The following is a 20651-nucleotide window of genomic DNA, read 5'->3' on the forward strand; positions in this document are numbered from 1 at the left end:
ATGGGGAGTTGTAATAATGCCTTGAGTCAAAAACACACACACAATAATCAAATAGATATTTTTTAAGCACAAATTGTTCCCCTAGAGTAGACAGTATTGTTCCTAAGGCACAAGTGTTCACATTCAAATCCTTAATTTAGTAAAAACAGATATAAAACATAAATATGATAACAAATCCGACACACCTTCTGGTAGACGGTGGCGTTGCGAGCGGAGGTGGCAGTCCACACCTCTTTGAAGAACGTCTCGCTGATGGGGTCCGACACGTCGATGGAGGGGTCCGTGTTGGCGCCCAAAATCATCCTGACAGAGAGATAGAGGCACAGAAAAAACCTGAAGGAAACGCTGAGATACTGCTGGATATCTGGCAACAAGCAGACACGATGAAGAAATAACATTGCTACTTAAACATTTAAATGTAATAATAATTAAGCAAATTAATGAAAACATGAATAAAGACATTTAAAAAGCAGGATTCAGGATGTTTTCAGTACCTGAAGCACTCGAGCCGCAGCTGCAGGGCGTATTTTCCCGCCTGGTACTCCTGCCCGTCCATAACCGACGGCACCATCTCCGAATCCTCCACGATCACCGCCACCTCGCTGTCCCTCTTTCCCAGCATGCTCCTGTCGTTGATGTTTGCAGAACCTGCCGAAACACAAAGAGAGAAAACAGGATAAATCACAGAGTCCTCCAGCAGGTGGCGCTGCTGCACCTCATCTCAGACCACAGGGTGAAGTTCATACAAAAATACAGGAAATGTAAACATTATTATTTTCTGTGGGAAAAAAAGTATTTCACTTATAATATAGAAAAAAAGTGCCTGTACATTAAAAACATTGTTTAAAATCGAAATGTATTACTCCAAAATAGGTCGACACTTATAAATTAAAAGGCATGAACATGAATAATTCTTCATTATATTTTATAGCTATGTTTAATGGTTTCGAAGTTTGTACCAGAGATGGACCAATTATTATTGATTTTCACATACTATATTTCCCCATAATATTATAAAATGTGTGAGATTTGTAACTTCTCAAGGTTTATTAAATGTTCTAAAGTCGTAGTGTGAATAACTTTAACAGTTTATTTTATTTAGTCCCTGCCTCGTACTGGCATCTTTGTGGGAGGAGATAAAAAAAACAGGTTCAGCTTAAGTTAGTTTTACCTCTCAAGGCCTTTGAAAATTATCTTTAATCAAACCATCTGAGAAGTGAAAGTAATTCAAAAACATGCAACAAGTAAAAGGGTCACAAGCCAAAAAGACCTAACCATTATTTTTTGTACCATCTTGTGGTTCCTTTTATCTGCAGCTTTCAATCTCCATTACCGAATATTTTTAGCACAAGTGGCGCAGCGGAAACTGAAACCTGTCCCAGCTTTTTTGCTACTTCCTGCTTTTAACATTTACTTTGTCATTTTCATTCTGTGCCTCCTCTAAAATAACAAGATGTCCATTTATCTGTCCCTCTGCAGCTCCTGTTTCCCTCTCCTCTATTATACATGTACAGTGCCGTGTCAGGGGAATATTCCTTACACCTGTCATCTTTTAATCTTGTAATGGAGAAATGTAAGAAGCAGCTGAAGGTATGGGTGAAATACCGATGATGACGGTATTGTCGTCTGCGATGAGCATCTTGCTGTGGACGTAGATGAGCTCCGTGACCAGCTTCCCCTCCAGCTCAGCGTGAGTCCTCAGACCAGCGATGGAGATGTAGTTCATCCACTGGTCTCCCACTGCAAACACACACACACAGTTCTCAAAAAGAGTGTGTTGGCTTACAAATTATATTGTATTTTAACACTCAATTTAGGGCATAATGTCAAAGCTGCAAAAAATATTAGACATTTAATAAAAAATATCAATAAACAAAATATTATACATTATTTAAACGTCTAAATAAAAAAATCCTTAAATAATACTTCTAAAAAAAGTTAAATACAATCTGAAAAATGTAATTTTATATTCAATATTTCCATCCAATACATTGAGGATCATATTTAATTAGGCGGTTTATTCACTGATAACTATTTATTGCATGGAAATAAAAGAGGAGCTGGATGTTTTGCCTTTTTTAAAACAGCTGCACTGTACATACAACATGGACCAATCAGCTGTGAGTCGCTAAGAGTAAACGGGAAGTTACTTACTCTCTTTGTGCAGCTGTGAGATGATGGAGTGCTCTCCTCGGTTCATCGTCCTGCAGACAGAGAGGAGCATGAGATCCACATTCCTCACTACACACACCTGAGTGTGTCACTGTGTATGCATAGGGAGTGTGTTTCTGTTTACCCAAGATTGCAGACACTGAAACACACACACACACACACACACACACACACACACACACACACACACACACACACACACACACACACACACACACACACACACACACACACACACACACACACACACACACACACACACACACACACACACACACACACACACACACACACACACACACACACACACACACACACACACACACACACACACACACACACACACACACACACACACACACACACACACACACACACACACACACACCAGCACTGTGGTTCAAGAGTCCAAGTGTGGCTATAATCTCTTTAACCGGGATTTAACCCTCATCAAAGAAACTCAGGCAACAGGTGGGTTAGTTATCTGTCTTACACACTCGTTCACACCTGTAGTTGAAGTGCATGATGGCCTGGAGGGCACTGCCTCCTCCGGTGCTGATGTCTCCTTCGAAGCCCGGCAGCAGAGGTGTCACCAGGTACACTCTGTACTTTTTACCCTCCCTGAAACAGTTGACAGCACACACAGAGAGGGAGACATTTTAAATATACTGAGTAACTGAGTCATGTTGGGACAAGAGGACAAGATCATGACATACTGCCAAAGGAAACATATACACACTATGTATAGTGTCAGTGAAGGTAACATGTTTACAAATGTAAGATTCAATGTTTGAGTTGGAAGCCGTCATTATTAACAGTGCCTTTCATTTAGATCTTAAAGAAGTTTAACCGGGTACTCAACAGATTTTAACATTGAAAAAAGGAGTTTGGTGTATCAAATATGTGTTGATAATACCTTTTAAACAAAAACATTTTTGGCATTTTAACAGTGCAACATCTTGTTACTGACTGATATCATCTGTGGCTGATGTCATGTATTAGTCTGGCTCAAATCTCCTTCTGTCATGAGTATTTTATGAGGCCGTTTGGGATTTAGGAGGCAGACTCTTCAGTTTATCCGAGCTGAGCATGAAAATATAATGAGACTAAATAAATACTGTAAACTTTAACAGTTTTACAACGCAAGAGACGAAAATCCTGAGAAAGGAGTGAATAAAAGCAGAAAGTCATTTAATTCTCCCCAAAAGGGAGTTGGTTTCAACACTTTAAGTGTTTTCCTTTAAATTAGATTACACCGAGAAAAACATTTATAAAAGCCGCCCTGGATTGTTTATTCAACCAAAGTTTCAGGAAGAAATCAGGTCAGCTTTGTGTTTTCCTGCGTTTTGTGCAGGATGTGTGTGCTCTGATAAGCTTTGACATCAAAAATAAACTGATGCTTGAATAGAAAATATTCAAACATATGAAATTAAATGAGTTAATCAATGTTGATCAATCATTAGTTTTCTGGAAAGTACACAGCAAAATATGTGTGTGTGTTGGTGCGTATTCGTGTGTGTGTGTGTGTGTATGTTTCTTGGAAATCCTTTCAAGATAAGCCTGAGTGCATATACACAATGACAACATGCGACTATCATTTACAGGAGACATACAGAAGTTTACAAAGTGTGTGTTTATTAAATGTAATATATGTGTGTGTGTGTGTGTGTGTGTGTGTGTGTGTGTGTGTGTGTGTGTGTGTGTGTGTGTGTGTGTGTGTGTGTGTGTGTGTGTGTTACCTGAATGCTTGGATGATGCGCTGTGCAATAGCATCTCCTATCTTGTTGAACACGTATCTGTTGTCTGAACAGCTGATGAAGAACTGATTCTGAAAAACAAGCAAAAAACCACACATCTATTAACAAACAAGAACTTACCTCTCTATATGTGCTCAAAACACATTAATATGCTGCAAAATTGAAATAAATGCATCAGGTTTGACAGACTGAAGTACATTTTTCCATTGCTTTTCTGAATTTTAAATTCATCGTTTGTCTGAAATGTAGAAAATGACCAGGGGCCTGTACTACGAAGCTGGTTCAACCTAACCTGGATATGTTTGAGTTAGCCGGGTTGGCCTAATCCAAAACAAACGCGCTGTCGCTAAACGGTACTACGATGCTGGTTATCAAGTGGATCGCTCAAGCCAGCCATGTCCTATCTAGTTAGGTGCGCGTTCACATGAAAGGGGTGGTATTTGGAGCATTCGACCATTCACAAACATGGAGAAGCATACTGACAGCGCAGCGTCATACTTCCTGAATGAAAAGTGAACTTTAATACTAGTCAAATATGAAGAAGTTATACTTTAAACATCCATGACTTAAACACTTTATCCAGGATAAAAGCCACAGAGCTGCACCTGCAAGGTGAATACAGCTGGAAAAAGAAAAAGTGTTTGAATGCGTACATTAACAGGTTTATGATATCACTGCCCCGTCTAAAACACGATCTGACTTTAATTACATTTGTCTCGAGTGTTTCGTCAACTTAATGTGTTGCTTAAAATAATACTTCTGCATACAGTATGTGACACTGTGAGTGTTGCACGGCCAGATACGGCTCAGCTGACTCAGATAAGAACATATATGATACATTATAAAGTGATATGCCGCGGACTGTACTTAATGTACTCTGATCCGGTTACTTATGTTGTGGCAGATATTTAAGTAAGCTTTCTTAACGCTAATGTTATAATAGTCAGATTGCTCTGAAGATGGAGGTGATATTCTATTAATGTTCACGTTCACACAGTCGGTTATTTTTGCCGGCCGTCTTTCCTGCGACGGCAGCTTTTCTGTATTTCCTTTCTCCTGTAATATGACTTGATCGCTTTAAACTCCGCACACTGAGCTCTGATTGGTCAGCAGGCAGTGCTTTCACTGAGTTGAGCTCTTAGCCTGCAACCTAACCTGGTCCTGACCAGGTTAGCCGCTAAGCATAAGTTACCATGGAGATCTAGCCTGCTAAAAAGAGAACCAGCTTCGTAGGACCGGAAAGCCGGAGTTTTCCCTGAATTTAGCCGGCTAAGCGAAAATCCTGCTTCGTAGTATACCCCCCTGGTGTCAGAAGTTAAGCAGCTGAGATATTTTGTTTACATTTTAACAGAAAGTACCTCTATGTAAATGAAGTGCTGGCTGTTCAGGATGACTTGCACATATGCGTTGTGGATGGACTCCTCGTGGTTCTTGATGCCAGCCGACCAATCGGAGGCTGAGCGTAGGATCTGAGGGTAGTCGGGAAATACAAAAACATATGTTCTGCCATCTCTGGAGCATGTGCAATATTTAATCATTGGAAGAAGAAGTAATAGGATCTGTGTTTTTAGTGAACATTATTTTGTTTACAAAATGTTTAACTTTTTCTTTGCTAGGAGGAAAGTTGGATCGAGTTTCTTTTTCGACAAAATGTTTGTGTTTGACCCTGTACTATTGCATATTGGATTTGGTGTGCATACTGACAACTTTGAGGATTTTGTCATGTAACCAGTGAAGACAAATTGCACACTAAAACAAACTTACACTACATTTAGCAAATGCTTTTATCCAAATAAACTTCCAAAGCTTCCCTACAATGTAGTATAAAACTGAAACAGTCAAAGTCAACTTTAATCAAGAGATATAAACAGCTAAAATCTCCAGGTGGAACTCTTCCTCACCTGCACTTTAGAGGGGATGCAGTTGGGTACTTGGTAGCGCTGCTCTTCGGCGGTGGTATGAGATTTGGGTAGCAGATACGGGAACGACAGAGAGCGATACTTCGGCTTCATAATCTGCCAGAGAAACAGAGGAAAGAGTAAAACCCAGGAAATGAAATGCATCCACACACCGCAAAACAACTTGAGTTTAGGTGCTCCTGTTCTATTTGTACGTACTTAATTTAGGTAATATGTAGGCAAATGGAGAAAACTTGACATCTGTTGATGCAAATAAGCGCCATGCAAATAGAGTCCAATTTTAAAAGATCAGCTTTTATCACTGCATTTAGTTAAATTATAAGTGACTGAGAGACTGGGACATTAAAATCCAAAAAGTACACATACATATTGCAAACCATTCTTTGTGAATGTATTCCTAAGCATGATGGGACAACATCAACGTGACCTCTGACCTTGGTGAAGTTCCAGCGCTGGATGAAGTGTCGGGCCACGTCTCGAGCTGCTTTCCCGTGGACCACTGAGGAGATGTCGTGCCAAGGCATTCTGGGAGTTGTGTGTCTGTCTATGAAGTCTGAAACAGCAGAAATGGATGAGAGGAGGACATTTCTGTAGTTTTAATGTCAGAAATGTGAGGTTGATGATGTTCTCACCATCGAAAGGTTTTTCCAGCTGAATCCAGTCCCTGTACACGAAGTTGCAGTAGTCTTTTCCGTGCCAGAAGCGAGTGTTTCCGAATAACTCCCCGACGCCCGTGTGCAGACTGCGCTGCGAGCCGATTACTGAAACACACACATTACATTTTCAGTTATTTTTCAGCAGAAATCTCTTTAAATAAATGAGCCTACTCAGAGTTTTAGTTCCTCTTAAAGTTCCTGCTTTAAATGCAACTTACTAAGCAGAATATCAGAGCTAAACTGAAAATATAACTAAAATATAGCACTTTAGATTGCAGTATCTACTGTCAATAGTGTTAATATTGATATTAATTGATATTGATCAGAATTTATTTCAATGTCACAGATTTTAAAACAATATTTGAGTATAAAATAGTCTATGGGAGGAATGAGTTAAGAGATATTTCAAAAAAATTATAATAATCTCAGTAAATGACCCTGGAAATGTATTCGCAATAAAGCCTCAAATGTAAACAACATGCTTTGGGAGTTTTAAGTGTGGAACGACTATTAATAACAAAAGCATGAAATCAATCGTTTATGATGTGGATTTCTGGTGCATTTCTATCCTCATTCGAGGTTAAACTTGGACAAAAATGATGGTCATATTCTTTATTTACACTTAATTGATCAACTAACAAGTATTGCGTTTGTGTGTGTTTGGAAAATGTTTCGACAGCACATTAACAAATGTTAAAACAGCAACTGGAGAGAAGAGAGGACATGCGGAGACATACACTCTTACAAATTACACACATTTGACTCACCTTAAATCAATAACACAAATGATTTAAGTAACTTCAGTCAAAGTACAGAACAAAAGGGTTTTTTCCCTTGAGTTGTGACTTCTTTTAGTTTTTAGCAACGGTTGTTTGCCTCACGTTCATCTCTGACACTTCCCATCTATCACACAGGCAGAGATGAGTAAACAAACAGCAGCTAAAACAAATGTTTTACTGCAGCACAGACCAGCTGCAGAATCTCATCAAAACACAGATCTGTTTTAGGTATGTGCAATACTTTCTATTAGAATGGAAATTATAAAAAGCAGAAACTCCTCACATCCTGCTTAACTAAAATTCTTAAATGAATGACTAGATTATACAAATGTTGGTCTATTAATTTTCTGTTGGTAAACTAATAGAATTACAGATTTACACTCAAACTTTTCGCTTAAATAATACACAATGATATGAAAACGAAATGTAGTTGAGTTTGATTATCAGGCTTTGTCATCGACTTTAAAATTCTTGCCCACATTGAATCACTTTCTGAATCGACCTTGGGTGGGAAAAAAAATCACCAAACTCACACACAGAGGGATTCAAAAGTTGTTCAATCCAGATCAAGACCACAGCAAAGCATGCTGGGGGGGCAACGGTAAAAATGTGCCTCCACCTCCGGCGACTCACCAGCCGGACCCGGGGCGGGGGGGGCCGTCCTGCCGTGGATCAGAGCGTGATGGCTGCTGACGCTGTGGGACCAACCTGAACACAGCGGCCGCGTGCAACACCCAAATCTTACACAAACTTCCACCAAGTTTCATAAAATTAGAAAGCTATTTTAAGCTATTTTATTTGTTTTAAGACAGCAGAAAAGACCTGATAGAAAAATCATGTGCATCATTTTAAAATTCATTAGAGAGCAAAGGACATAATGAGAATAATGATACTCATAGTAATACCTATAATTCTTGATAATTACTCCTATCATTTCAAAAGGGATCCTCCGTCTTGGTGCTCGTACCTTAATAAATAATAATAATCAATAGCTGCACTCACTCTCTTCGTCCTCCAGGTCGCTGTCGCTGTCTGCTGAGGCCAGCCCGTGTTTCTGCAGGTGTCTCCGGATGCTGATCCTCGTCCTCTTCAGTCTGCCTTGCCCTTTCAGCCGGGGCTGGTCCACAGAGTCCGTCACCGTGAAAATGTTTTTCCCGTTACTTTGGGGAGCCCCCCCGCCGCTGCCGTTAGCTGGAGCAGCCATGTTTGGAGAGGCCGCTTCAGCCTGGGAACAAGGTATAAAAAGGTTCGGCTCAATCAGGGTTAAGAATCAAAATAAAGGCACTAGAGCCATAGAGGGGATAGAGAGAAATGGAGACTTTAAAAAAGATGCTCATTATTCTTATATGAATCATGGTTTAATCATGTTATTTACTTAAATGTATGTCAAAAATATAACTGACCTAGATTTCTGAACTTAAAAATAAGTTAAACATTAAAAATGTGTTTCAAAGAAGTGAAATGAAAATCAAAAAAATTGTGTGGACAAGTGGATGTTGCAGGTATATGTGTGTGTTGCGTGTGTTGCGTGTGTGCGTGTTGCGTGTTGCGTGTGTGTGTGTGTGTGTGTGTGTGTGTGTGTACCTGGTGTGAGAGTGTCACACTCCCAACGTCGGTCAGCCTGTGCTCCCTGTCGTCCCAGCGACCATATGCCAGGTCGATCCCTCCCACGAAGGCCACCGATTGGTCGACCACAATGATCTTCTCGTGATGCGCCCACAGGTAGACAGCCGAGGAGACGTGGTCCGGGTGACGCATCACCTATAGAGAAAATATGAACTTTTGTTTTTGGACTTTTAAAGTAGTGTGTTTAAAACTGAATCAGAATTCTTGATTTATCACGGGGAATATATATATATGTTGCTGACATTTGCTCCGCGTGATAAATGTGACGCTCACCTTGATGTTGGGGTGGAGGTGCAGCAGCGTCCTCTTGCTGTATCCGGAGTTTATTCCCAGAGCTAACTCCACTTCTTTGTACAGCATCACAAATATACGTACACCTTGTTGCTGTGGAAACACAAATAGGAAGCTTAACACCAGTCTAGAGTCAAACAATAATAATAATTCATTTATTTTATATAGGCACCTTTCAAGGCTCTCAAGGTCGCCGTACAAACAAGATACAAAACAAGATACACAATACATAACACCAGCATAAGAGACAATGCCGTATATAAATCAATCAAATAACCAAATAAATAAAAACAAAGGATGTGTGATGGTTAATGATCAGGGTGGATATGCGAGTGTGAAGAGATATGTTTTGAGGCGTGATTTGAAAATGGGGAGAGAGTCAGTGTTGCGGATGTCAGGTGGGAGGGAGTTCCAGAGGCGGGGTGCATAGCGGCTGAAGGCTCTAGACCCCATGGTGGTTGAACGGAAGGGGGGTGCAGTGAGGCTGAGGGAAGCAGAAGATCTGAGTGTGCGGATGGATGTGTTGATGTGCAGGAGGTCGGAGAGGTACAGAGGAGTGAGGTTATGGATGGCCTTAAAGGCGAGGAGCAGAATCTTAAAAACGATACAGGATTTGACGGGGAGCCAGTGAAGTTGCTGAAGAACAGGAGTGATGTGGTTAATGGAGAGGGTTCTGGTGATGATGCGGGCGGCAGAGTTCTGAACCAGTTGAAGTCTGTGGATGGATTTGAGAGAGGGAGACCAAAGAGAAGGGAGTTGCAGTAGTCGATGCGGGAAGTGACCAGGGTGTGAACAAGAATGGCGGTGGTCTTAGGGTTAAGGGACGGGCGGAGGCGGTTGATGTTGCGTAGATGGAAATAGGCAGACCGAGTGATATTACTGATGTGAGATTTGAATGAAAGTGTGCCGTCGAGGATGACACCCAGACTCTTAACCTGAGGGGAGGGGGAGACTGAAGAGTTGTCTATAGTAATGGAGAAACTGTCAGGTTTGGTTAGGGTGGATTTTGTGCCAATGAGGAGAACCTCGGTTTTACTGTCGTTGAGTTTGAGAAAGTTAGAGGAGAACCAGGATTTGATGTCCTGTAAGCAGTCAGACAGGGAGGATGGAGGGAGGATGGCGGTTGGTTTGGAGGACAAGTAGAGCTGGGTGTCATCAGCAATAAAAGTGGATGTGTTTACGGAAGATATTGCCAAGAGGAAGTAAATAGATGATAAAAAGAAGAGGCCCCAGGACAGAGCCCTGGTGAACACCGGTCGTGACTGGAAGTGGCTGTGATTTGAAGGTTTTGAGTTGGATGAACTGAGTGCGGCCAGAGAGATATGATTTAAACCAGAGGAGGAGTGTGTCAGTGATCCCGATGGAGGTCAGTCTGTCAATGAGGATGCTGTGGGAAATGGTGTCAAAAGCTGCACTAAGATCAAGGAGGATGAGGATAGTTAATAGTCCGGAGTCAGCTGCCATGAGGAGGTCGTTAGTGATTTTCACCAGTGCCGTTTCTGTGCTGTGATGGGGGCGGAAACCAGATTGAAATTGTTCGTACAGGTTATTGTCAGACAAGTGGATATGGATTTGGGATGCAACAGTTTTTTCCAGGATTTTTGAGAGAAATGGTAGGTTAGATATGGGACGGTAGTTATTAAAATTGTTGGGGTCTGCACCAGGTTTCTTCAGTATGGGCGTGATGGCGGCTGATTTGAAAAGTGAGGGAACAAGACCAGAGGTGAGGGAGGAGTGTATGATGACTGTTATAAGGGAGGATAATGAAGGTAGACAGGCTTTTACCAGGGGGGTAGGAAGAGGGTCTAACTGACAGGTAGATGGCTTGGATTTACTGATGAGGTCAGATATTACAACAGCAGAGGGAAGTGTGAAACTTGAAAGAGAATGAGAGAGATGGTTGGTGAAAACAGGGAGAGATATACTGCAGGTGGTGTTAGGAGTTAGTTGCTGGTGAATGTGTTCTATTTTGTCATTAAAAAATGACATGAGGGAGTTACAGTAGGCAGTTGAATACTGATGAGGTGCAGGAGAGTCCGGTGGTCGTAGAATGTTCTTCACTGTAGAGAACAGGACCCTTGTGTTCCCTTCGCCAGAGCTGATGAGAACTGCGTAGTATGATGATTTGGCTGTAAAGAGAATGTCCTTGTAGTGGAGAATGTGGTTATTGTACATCTCTTTGTGAACGACAAGTCCAGTATTTTTGCAGAGGCGTTCTAATCGACGGCCTTTTGTTTTGAGTTGGCGTAGTTCAGGTGTAAACCAAGGAGCAGAATGGGTGAAGGAAACAGACCAGGTTTTTAAAGGAGCCAGGGTATTGAGCAGTTTATGAAGATTGTTATTGTAATGAGAAACCAGTTCAACAGGCGGGGATGAACAATTTATGTTAGGGAGGTTGTCAATGCCACTGGAGAGTGTAGTTAAATTAATATCCTTGATGTTGCGGAAGGAAATAAACACGTGACAGATTTGGTTTGGACAGTGTTAAGGTGACAGTAAAGGATATTAATGAGTGATCAGAAATGGGACTTACCAATATTCGTATATTAAAAAATGTTTGGGGTATCCTGGATTCTAATTAAGTTTTGTGAGGTGTTCTTTGGTTCGGGGACAGGAAGATGAAGTTTGTTGCTCACCGCTTTGCGTTTCAGGATGCTGTCCAGACGCCAGCGGTTTCCCTCCACAACCGGCCTCTTCAGGAAGATCTCTGGACTCAACCTGTAGAAAAACGCACTCTGTATTCATATAAATTCAGACTTTATTTCCACTCACTTGCAATATTTCTAAAGGTCAACAGCTGCTGGCAGGTTTGAAAAAAATCTGTTAATATCACAGGGATTGTATTACATTGATTGTGGAAACAAATCATTTAGGGTGACCTTCAGAGTTCTCACTATGTGAAAATTAGATTATAAAGTCTCATCATTAAATAATGACAACAAGAAATGAGACACAGGCTGCAGTCGAATTGTCAGTTTCTCTTAGGAACCTTCCTAACGGAGTGAAAGGAGCCGGAAGTACTTCAGTGGCAGCCATGATAAGAGCTGTTCAAATGCTCTAGATGAAAGGAAAGGAGGTTTCAAACTTCCTTTATAACCTCCTTTAGCTTAGGAACCACTGGACCTCACTTGACGAAAGAAAATGAGAAAATGCTGCCCCACAATGCCTTGCAGCCACAGCATTTAACGTGAGGGGATATTCGGCCGTTCACGGAAACAACCGATTATGATATCATGAAAGTTACGGTGCTTATTAAGCATTTTAAAACATATGTGGTAAGTTGCCAAAGTGCTTTGTTTTGAACGTTCATCAGTATTATAATCAAAAATAGAAATATAAACGTTACAACCTCGTTCATGAAGAAATTTATGTTTCTCTGTTGTCCACATTCATAAAGCATAAAACAACACCATCAGAGCACGGTGCAAAGTCTCTAGATGCGTCTGCCGTTCTAATTATACATCCATGTAGTCCGCTCACTCCGCTGTATAGAAAACTGTAGTTTCCCCACAGCAGCAGACGCATATTTATAACGTCCGCTGGCGCATCATAAATACGTCGGATCGTGAAAGTGCAGTCGGATTCTTCTCCTAAATCCTTCTGAATTCTCCTATCCACTGTTCCTTAACCCCGTGACGTTTCACACCGAGGTCAAGGAAAAGACGATTGGGATAGACGATAGGGGGCTGATTTTTGGACTATTCGACTGCAGCCACAGTACATTTGATTGATCAAACACTGTGCTCACTTACATTCACAGTTTATAATACTTTATAATAGCTTTTATCCAACAGCAAAACTCTGCTTTTCTGTTTTGGACACTGAAGTCCAGTTTAATTCTAACAATTTGAATAAACATTTACTTTAAGTTAATCTGATTGCAAGAGCTTGATTTTAAATAATTGTTTTTCACAATCATTTAAAATACTCACACTTTGCATGTAGTATTTAAATGTATGTACGTGTGTGTGTTCAGCATTTGTGTGTCTGTGTGTGTGTCAACTAGGATAACAGAAGTCTGAGCCTCAGACGGTAACTGATCTGTTTGACCAGAAGACCTCCACAAGAGGTGACCGCCAAGTGCACTCACTGCACCCTGAGACTGGTGAGACACACACACACACACACACACACACACACACACACACACACACACACACACACACACACACACACACACACACACACACACACACACACACACACACACACACACACCACACACACACACACACACACACCTACACACACACACCACACACACACACACACACACACACACACACACACCCACACCACACACACACAACACACACACACACACACACACACACACACACACACACACACACACACCACACACCACACACACACCACCAGTCTTGATGAATATTTCCTCTTTGGCTTCTTCAAGAGCATCTGCAACATCCTCCATGTATGATTTTCCGTTCACATACCTGTAGAGGACACATACACAAACATTTACACGTGCACACATATCCACATTTTGAGCCACACACCTTTGACAGCAAGAAAAACAAAAGCAAATACAACGTCACAAACTTTAAATACCTAATTTTCTTTTAAATTTGCACATTCTGATAGATGCATGCACTCTTTAGCACCTGCACACAAACTGTGATATAAAACAGCAGGAGGTGAAATCATTTTCAAAATGTCACCAGATAAAATTATCAATAATGACCCTAGTTTGGTGTCATAACGTCTGCCACCTCTCCATTTTGTATCTGTCCATCTACTTTCCTTCAGTATGCTTTTTAATGGTGGAGCTCACACACTTACACACTCACAGTCTCACAGACTGTATAGTGTTGCCCAGCAGGGAGACAGGTGATGAGCCGGTGAGGCTCACTTTCCCTCTCTTTGTGTCGGGTTACTCCAGCGGAAAAACACACACACACAACACACAAACACAAACAACACCCACTGCCAACTAAACCAGGACTCGTCTAGACTATACCAACATCTGGCTGCGATGCTTGGCTCTAATTAGCGTCAATTTACCGAACAAAAGGTGACCTGATTTTTCACATAAAATCTAGATTCTGATCTAGGCTAATCTAACCCAAAATCTCAAAATGGTGTGTAAACAACCTTAAATCCCACAACATCAAAACATAGACAACAGGTGCTTTCCTCATTTACATCAAAACACATTATCAAAGAGATACAGTGTGACAGTTGCCGTGGTTACCATTTAGCCAGGATGTTTACTTCTTCTCTGGCGAAGGATCCGAAGCGGTGGTCGGTGAGGAAGGCGGCGCCGTGTTTCTTAACGAAGGCCTCGATGGCCTGACCCCACCAGCGGGCGTGTCTGTAGCTGCTGCACTTCAACACCAAAGATCTGAACACACACATTTATAATTCTAATATTTTGATAAAGCCACATTAGCATTTGTGCAAAAGAGTTGTTCCTTAGTCACTATTAACACAAATGAGCTATGTTCTCTGTTGCTATAAAAAAATTATGATTGTTTGTAGTTCTTTGGACAAAGAAAAAGTTAATATAGATTTCATTTTGTGTCGTTTTTTGGTCATACGAAATTATCGGGTTAAGATTGAGCAAATCAATATTATTGTATTCCTTAACGGCTTTCTTTAGAAGTTGATTTACAGACCCTAGAAAATAAATACAATTCCCTTGAAAGGTTATCTATGGTGTGTTCTATTTAGTTTTAGAATTTAAAATACTTTTTGGCAAGCACTTAAAGAGCCTGTGACAGCATCCCAACAACTGTTGTGCAATGAAATATTGGGCTACTAGTCATCGAACCGTCAGTTTAAAAAAGAAAAAGCGATACCGTTCCGTTAAATATCAATAATTTCGAACATCGCGGGAAATTCCTTCGACTCATTTTGAAGTTTTGGGGGAAGCCGGAAGTGACGGCAATGCGGGAACGCTTCGAGAGCCAAACACGGACAAAGTGTGTTGTCATGCGTAGAAATGGTGAATTACTGAGATTAGGCACGTTAATAACGTTTTAATGAAGTTGACTACAGTATATTCATATTGTGAGTGCTTTCATGTCAATTCGGCGACATAAACATAGATGATCGTGGTGAAGATGATGATTACATTAGGATTAAAAATCGGGAGTGAGAGCTGCTGAATTTCCTCCCATAGGATGTGATATAAAAACAAATCGATTATTTTTGTAGTTGTAAACTCAAGTGGATGAAACTACATTTATTAGTGCTTTCATGTCAATTCGGGGAACATATGATACATTAAATGATCGTGAGAATGATGATTAAAAATCGTTTGTTTGAGCCGGTCTGCATTTCATGATGAGAAAACAAACCGATGCTTTTTGTAGTTGTAGTACACCAACATGGATTAAACGTGTGTTTTTTTTACCACAATGTAGGGGAAATTAATGGATAAAATGCACGGATTATTATTCCCACTCCGATCGGGACACGAGGTCCACCGTTTCCCCGCAGCGAGGCTCCCCCCGTTGACAGTTTACGTGGGCTGGGTGCAGTGGCGGACTGTGGGTGCAGTGGCGGACTGGCCATCGGGACGAATCCCGATGGGCCGGTACCGAAGTGGGCCGGTCGGATAAGTAACTAGCACATCCCCCATAGGCGGCGCGTGAGGCTCAGGTTTGGGAAGGCTAAATAACTTCTTTTACCTGACGCTGCCCGCCTCCGGCGTCTATAGAAAAGAGATCAACTCAGTGTGCGGAGTTTAAATCTCTCAAGTCATATTACAGGATAAAGGAAATACAGTTTAAACTGCCGTATGCAGAGAAGACGCCGACGTGTCGCACTTATCATTCATATTACATCATCAATCAGATCATCGATCATAATATATCATACATTTCCTTATCTGAGTCAGCTTCTCCAGCCTCATCTGGCCGTGCAACACTCACAGTGTCACATACTGGATGCAGAAGTATTATTTTAAGCAACACATTATGTTGACGAAACACTCGAGACAAATGTAATTAAAGTCAGATCCACTCGTGTCTTAGACGTGAACGCGCTCTCAGCTGGAGAGAGAAACCCTGGCTTGATTTACCAAGTTGATAACCAGCGTCGTAGTACCGCTTAGCGAGATCTCGTTTGTTAGTTTGTTGTTGTTAGTTTGTTTGTTACTCAAACATATCCAGGGTCTGTTGAACTGGCTTCGTAGTACAGAGCACAGGTGGCTAGCAGTGCTGAGGTCAAAGACACAGACATTATACATTATATTTTTGTATTTTACCAGGATGCAGTGACACAAATATTTACATATTTACATTTACTATCTACAGCACCCGCCACCCCTGACATCCCCCACTCCCCCCGTTGACAATTTACTAGCGGTACCGAAGTGGGCCGGTCGAGAGTCCCGGGATGATTTTTAGTCCCATTCCACCACTGGCTATACATGACCTATGATCGCCCATATTGACGCACCTCATTCCTAAACTTCTAACAGATACAACATAAACAGATCCTTCAGCCTCATATGAGCTCTCAGACAAGTTCAAAATTAAACTGTCATCGCTGTCTGAGCTTGCTGCTGTGTGCACCATCGTGCGTTTACATGCAGAAGCTGGGATCCGGACGGTGCAGCTGGAGCGCTGTGCCCGCAATGACGTCACCCATCATTTGGCGGGACTTGAAGAATCCGCGAGAAGATCCAGAAAATTGTCAACATTGAAGGGCAGATTAATGGTTATCAAAGTACAAATATACAAAATCAGTTCCGTAACGGTTTTCAAGGGGACAATATTTACTCAAATTGATGGGTTTGGATGATGGGGGAAAACCGTGTCACAGGCTTTGGATAAATTTGGATAAATTAAGGAAAGAAATTAAGGAAAGATTAAAGTAACTTTTCAAAACAAATGTGTCGGAAGCCATTTCCTGGAGTTCGATAAAGAGCTATTCATTTATATATTATATATTTATATTACATTTAGATTTGTAAATAAAAGTGACTTAAAGTACCAGATATAATAAAGTAAATGTTTCACAGACCTGGAGAGACTGTCGATGCGGATTCCGTGTTTGGTCTCCGTGTCTTTGGAGTCCATCTTGATGCTGAACTCTTTATCGAACAGCATCACGAAGGAGACGGCCCCCGACTCCGGCTTCATGTAGAGCAGACACGAGTCCTTCACCACCAGCCAGCTGCACACAAACAAATTCAGATTTATAGATATACACTTTACTATTATATATTTCAAGTGCTGCACACAGGCAGAACAAAGTTAGACATCGTATAGATAATGGATAGATGTAATTTCATTGATGCTAGATTTGGATTTTGCAAAGGCAGAAGGTAATCCAGGCATTGCACAACAATACATAAATAAAAGATACACGGTCATTTTAAAACCCATTTATTTTTGTTTTAAAGGATTTTACAACATTTGTAGAAAGGTTGAAATATCATAATATTTTCAAGCAGTTTACATAAAGAAATTATCTTCACATCGACAATCAGCATAAACACAAACAACTAATCATATGGAAATGGAGATGAATGTGAGCAGAACCAACATTTCCGTTATAAATTCTAATCACAGTTGAACCTGGAAGTTTCTCTATAATATCAAAAGGCAGGTCTGAGTATTAGAAAGATATCATGAACTGTGTCCTGACCGTTTGGACCAGCGGTAACAAATCCGGCTGCGCCCGCAGCAGTTCAGCCCGGGGATCCGATGTCCGCCAGATCTCTTCAGCACCATTCCTTCTCTGAAAGATAAAACAAACTCTAAATGTGTAGAAAACAAAGCACCATATAAGGCTTTAGATATCGCAGTTCACGGTATTCTAGCATTGGTTGGTAAATGCTTAATAAAACGGTTTTGATTGATATCCACATTTGAGTTGAAGGAAATCTGCAATTGTTTTTATATTTTTTTATATTTACCTAGTTATTTTTGTTATTAGTATGTTTCTTAACTATTGCACTATTTTTCCTGTATCTTTATTTTATTTATTGTATGTACAAAACAAAGCAAGCAAAGTTCCTGCATGAGAACAGGACAAATTTAACAAATAATAGTAATAATACATTTAATTGATAGGACACTTTTCTAAGTACTCAGAGACGCTTTTTCTGATTATTTTCTATAAATAAATGTTTCAGAAACATATATTACAATTTTCTCGAAACCAGTCACATTAAACTAGTATTAAGTAAAAAGTTCTGTCCGAAACAGCAGGACTAAGTCGTTTTTGAGGTTCAAGAATTAAATACCAAAAGTTATTTATAACATTTTTGATGGTGTTGTTCTTACAAGCCTTTTGGTCCCAGATCATGGATGAAGGACAACTGGCTGACGTCAATGAACTCCATCTGAAATAAATAAATAACTGTTTCTATTACAACATTCATCAACATATTTTCCCAAACTATTTGTAATTTATCAAGATAAAAGAACCCTTTTTCTAACTCCAAATGCTCCTTACCGTTGCGTGGTAGTTCCTGTACATCGGCTTCTTTAGCAGATTATTCAAGTAATCTTCCAATTGTTTCTGCAACGCATAACAGAGACTTCAGCAAGATAATAAAGTATTCAGGAGCGACTTTGATTGACAGTAGTGTCTCAGGTGGAGGGCGTACCCTTCGGCTGGAGACCTGGTCCTCCCTCTCCAGATCGTCTCCTCCCACTCGGGGGAGGTTCGGCATCTGCCCCCCCTCGCTCCTTGTGACCGCCTGCCTCTTCACCGTGTGGCTGCAGAGAAACATTTTAAATACCAGAACAAAACAATTTCGAAGAAAGAACCAAAGATGAGTTCTACACATAAACTTGCGTTATTCCAGAAGGGGAGAAGGCAGACCTGCGTTTGGGCAGCGGCAGCCTCATGAAGGTTTTGTACGTCCGCAGCTCTCTGTGCAGATCCATGAAGTGTTTCTCCTTCCTCCTCTCACCAGCCACGTGAAGTCCCCGTGCTTCATCTCAATCTTAAACACGCCGGCAGCGACTGATCAACACAGACACATTTAATACATTTTAAAGAGGTTACCTCGTTTTGACAAGATTTGAAAAACGAACCAAAGGATGTTGATAATTGCTAGCAACTTTGCTAGTTTTAGCAACTTTACAAACTCTATTTGCAGCTTTAATTAAGGAGAGTCTTTTTTTACTGCTTGAAGAAAATTATAAATGTATCATATTCTATAAGAGCATCATATGTTTGTAGCTTTTTTGCTGTCCTGTGAGAACCATGTAACTCTCGAATGAGTCAACTTTGAATAGTGTCAACATAGCTGCATTGATATGTTCAGAGGTTCAGGAAAAGTTCACGTCCTGTCATATAAAGCAGCAGATGTAGTAGAAAATGGAAGTACTCAAGTAACAACCAAGTACCTAACAGTTGTATTGAAGTACAGTACTCAAACATGTTCTCAATTAGTTTTAAATGTTAATAATTATGTTTAACTGTTCAAATAAATCAAGCCTGGACAACAACAAAAAAACCCTGCCAAAAACTGAAGACGAAATGTGGTTGCCATTATACCATTGAGCATCTTGCAGATAAAAAAACCCTGAGCAACAAAAAAACCTTGCGATTCAAAACCAGTTTGTGAGGAATTGAAGACGAAAAAAGACTGTACAGAGGGAGTTGTTTAGAAGGTGTGTGTGCACCTTGTTGACGCTCCTCTGCGCGGTGACGTTGAAGCGGTCCTGAGCCGAGGTGAAGCGCTCCACCTCCAGGATCTTAGCGGTGATCGGAGACGACAGGAAGACGTTGGCCTCAGACTCTTTGAAGGCCACCATGTGGTAGATCGCCTTGAAAGGAAGACGCTCGGCTGCAGAAACACACCAGCTGATATAAAACCAGACAAAGACATGATGGTAGGTGAACGCCACGCTGAGAAAACACACTGACCTGAGAGGTGAGAGTCCGTGGTGTCGTACTCTCCATCCTCCAGGTCCAGCTCGCGGTCGTCCAGCTTATCCATGATGCCCGTCATGTCGTTGGCCACCAGCTGCAGGGTGCTGGTCGGCTCGGACTGACGCAGCATGTTAGCACTCAGTGTGGAGCCCCGGGCTCACCTGGAGAGACAGGTAGGGAGGAGACCCTCAATAACAACTTGCATACTTATTGATGCTTACAATGAAAGAAAAAACAGGCATTATTGGTAAATTATAATAAAGAGGAAGCTGGGATCGGCTGGTGGGCAATTTAAATCACCTGAAATCTGACTTGGATTTTACCTTTTTTACCTTTGACAGATCCCTATCTCTGTTTCTTATCCTATATCTAATAGAACTGCTCGGGTCTTGATAGATTGAGTGGGGAAGTTCATAAGATCTTTCTAGAGGGTTATCAAGAATAACTTTTATCCAATGACCTTTTCCCTCTCCGTCTGTGTCTGTGTATTCTCTTGTTCCGATTAACCCAGCCAAATCTTTTTCTTGTTTTGTATCGATATCTACGCCGGGATCCGGAGTCGAGCTGATCTCTTGCTGTAGTCCT

General features: G+C 41.1%; 1 protein-coding gene across 2 annotated transcripts in view; it reads right to left on the reverse strand.

Moving 5' to 3' along the window:
• pld1b (phospholipase D1b) overlaps positions 1–20651 on the reverse strand; it is a 41994-nt gene that overhangs the window by 4734 nt on the left and 16609 nt on the right. The window contains exons 1-21 of one of the 2 annotated variants that reach the window (XM_034108987.2): positions 19008–19084; positions 18790–18901; positions 18636–18701; positions 18464–18522; positions 17823–17915; positions 17196–17348; positions 14416–14565; positions 11837–11918; positions 9183–9293; positions 8868–9044; positions 8286–8508; positions 6481–6609; positions 6283–6401; positions 5831–5944; positions 5288–5398; positions 3912–4000; positions 2680–2793; positions 2155–2204; positions 1606–1740; positions 495–648; positions 186–303 (exon numbers count right to left, since the gene is read on the reverse strand). In XM_034108987.2, the coding sequence (XP_033964878.1) occupies positions 186–303; positions 495–648; positions 1606–1740; positions 2155–2204; positions 2680–2793; positions 3912–4000; positions 5288–5398; positions 5831–5944; positions 6283–6401; positions 6481–6609; positions 8286–8508; positions 8868–9044; positions 9183–9293; positions 11837–11918; positions 14416–14565; positions 17196–17348; positions 17823–17915; positions 18464–18522; positions 18636–18701; positions 18790–18901; positions 19008–19072 (2424 nt within the window). In that variant the 5' untranslated portion in view covers positions 19073–19084. Of the gene's footprint in view, positions 1–185; positions 304–494; positions 649–1605; positions 1741–2154; positions 2205–2679; positions 2794–3911; positions 4001–5287; positions 5399–5830; positions 5945–6282; positions 6402–6480; positions 6610–8285; positions 8509–8867; positions 9045–9182; positions 9294–11836; positions 11919–14415; positions 14566–17195; positions 17349–17822; positions 17916–18463; positions 18523–18635; positions 18702–18789; positions 18902–19007; positions 19085–20651 lie in introns of those variants that run through there. The other variant, XM_034108988.2, reaches the window with a different exon arrangement.

The sequence above is a fragment of the Pseudochaenichthys georgianus genome, chromosome 20, assembly GCF_902827115.2.
Source record: "Pseudochaenichthys georgianus chromosome 20, fPseGeo1.2, whole genome shotgun sequence".
Classification (NCBI taxonomy): Eukaryota; Metazoa; Chordata; class Actinopteri; order Perciformes; family Channichthyidae; genus Pseudochaenichthys; species Pseudochaenichthys georgianus.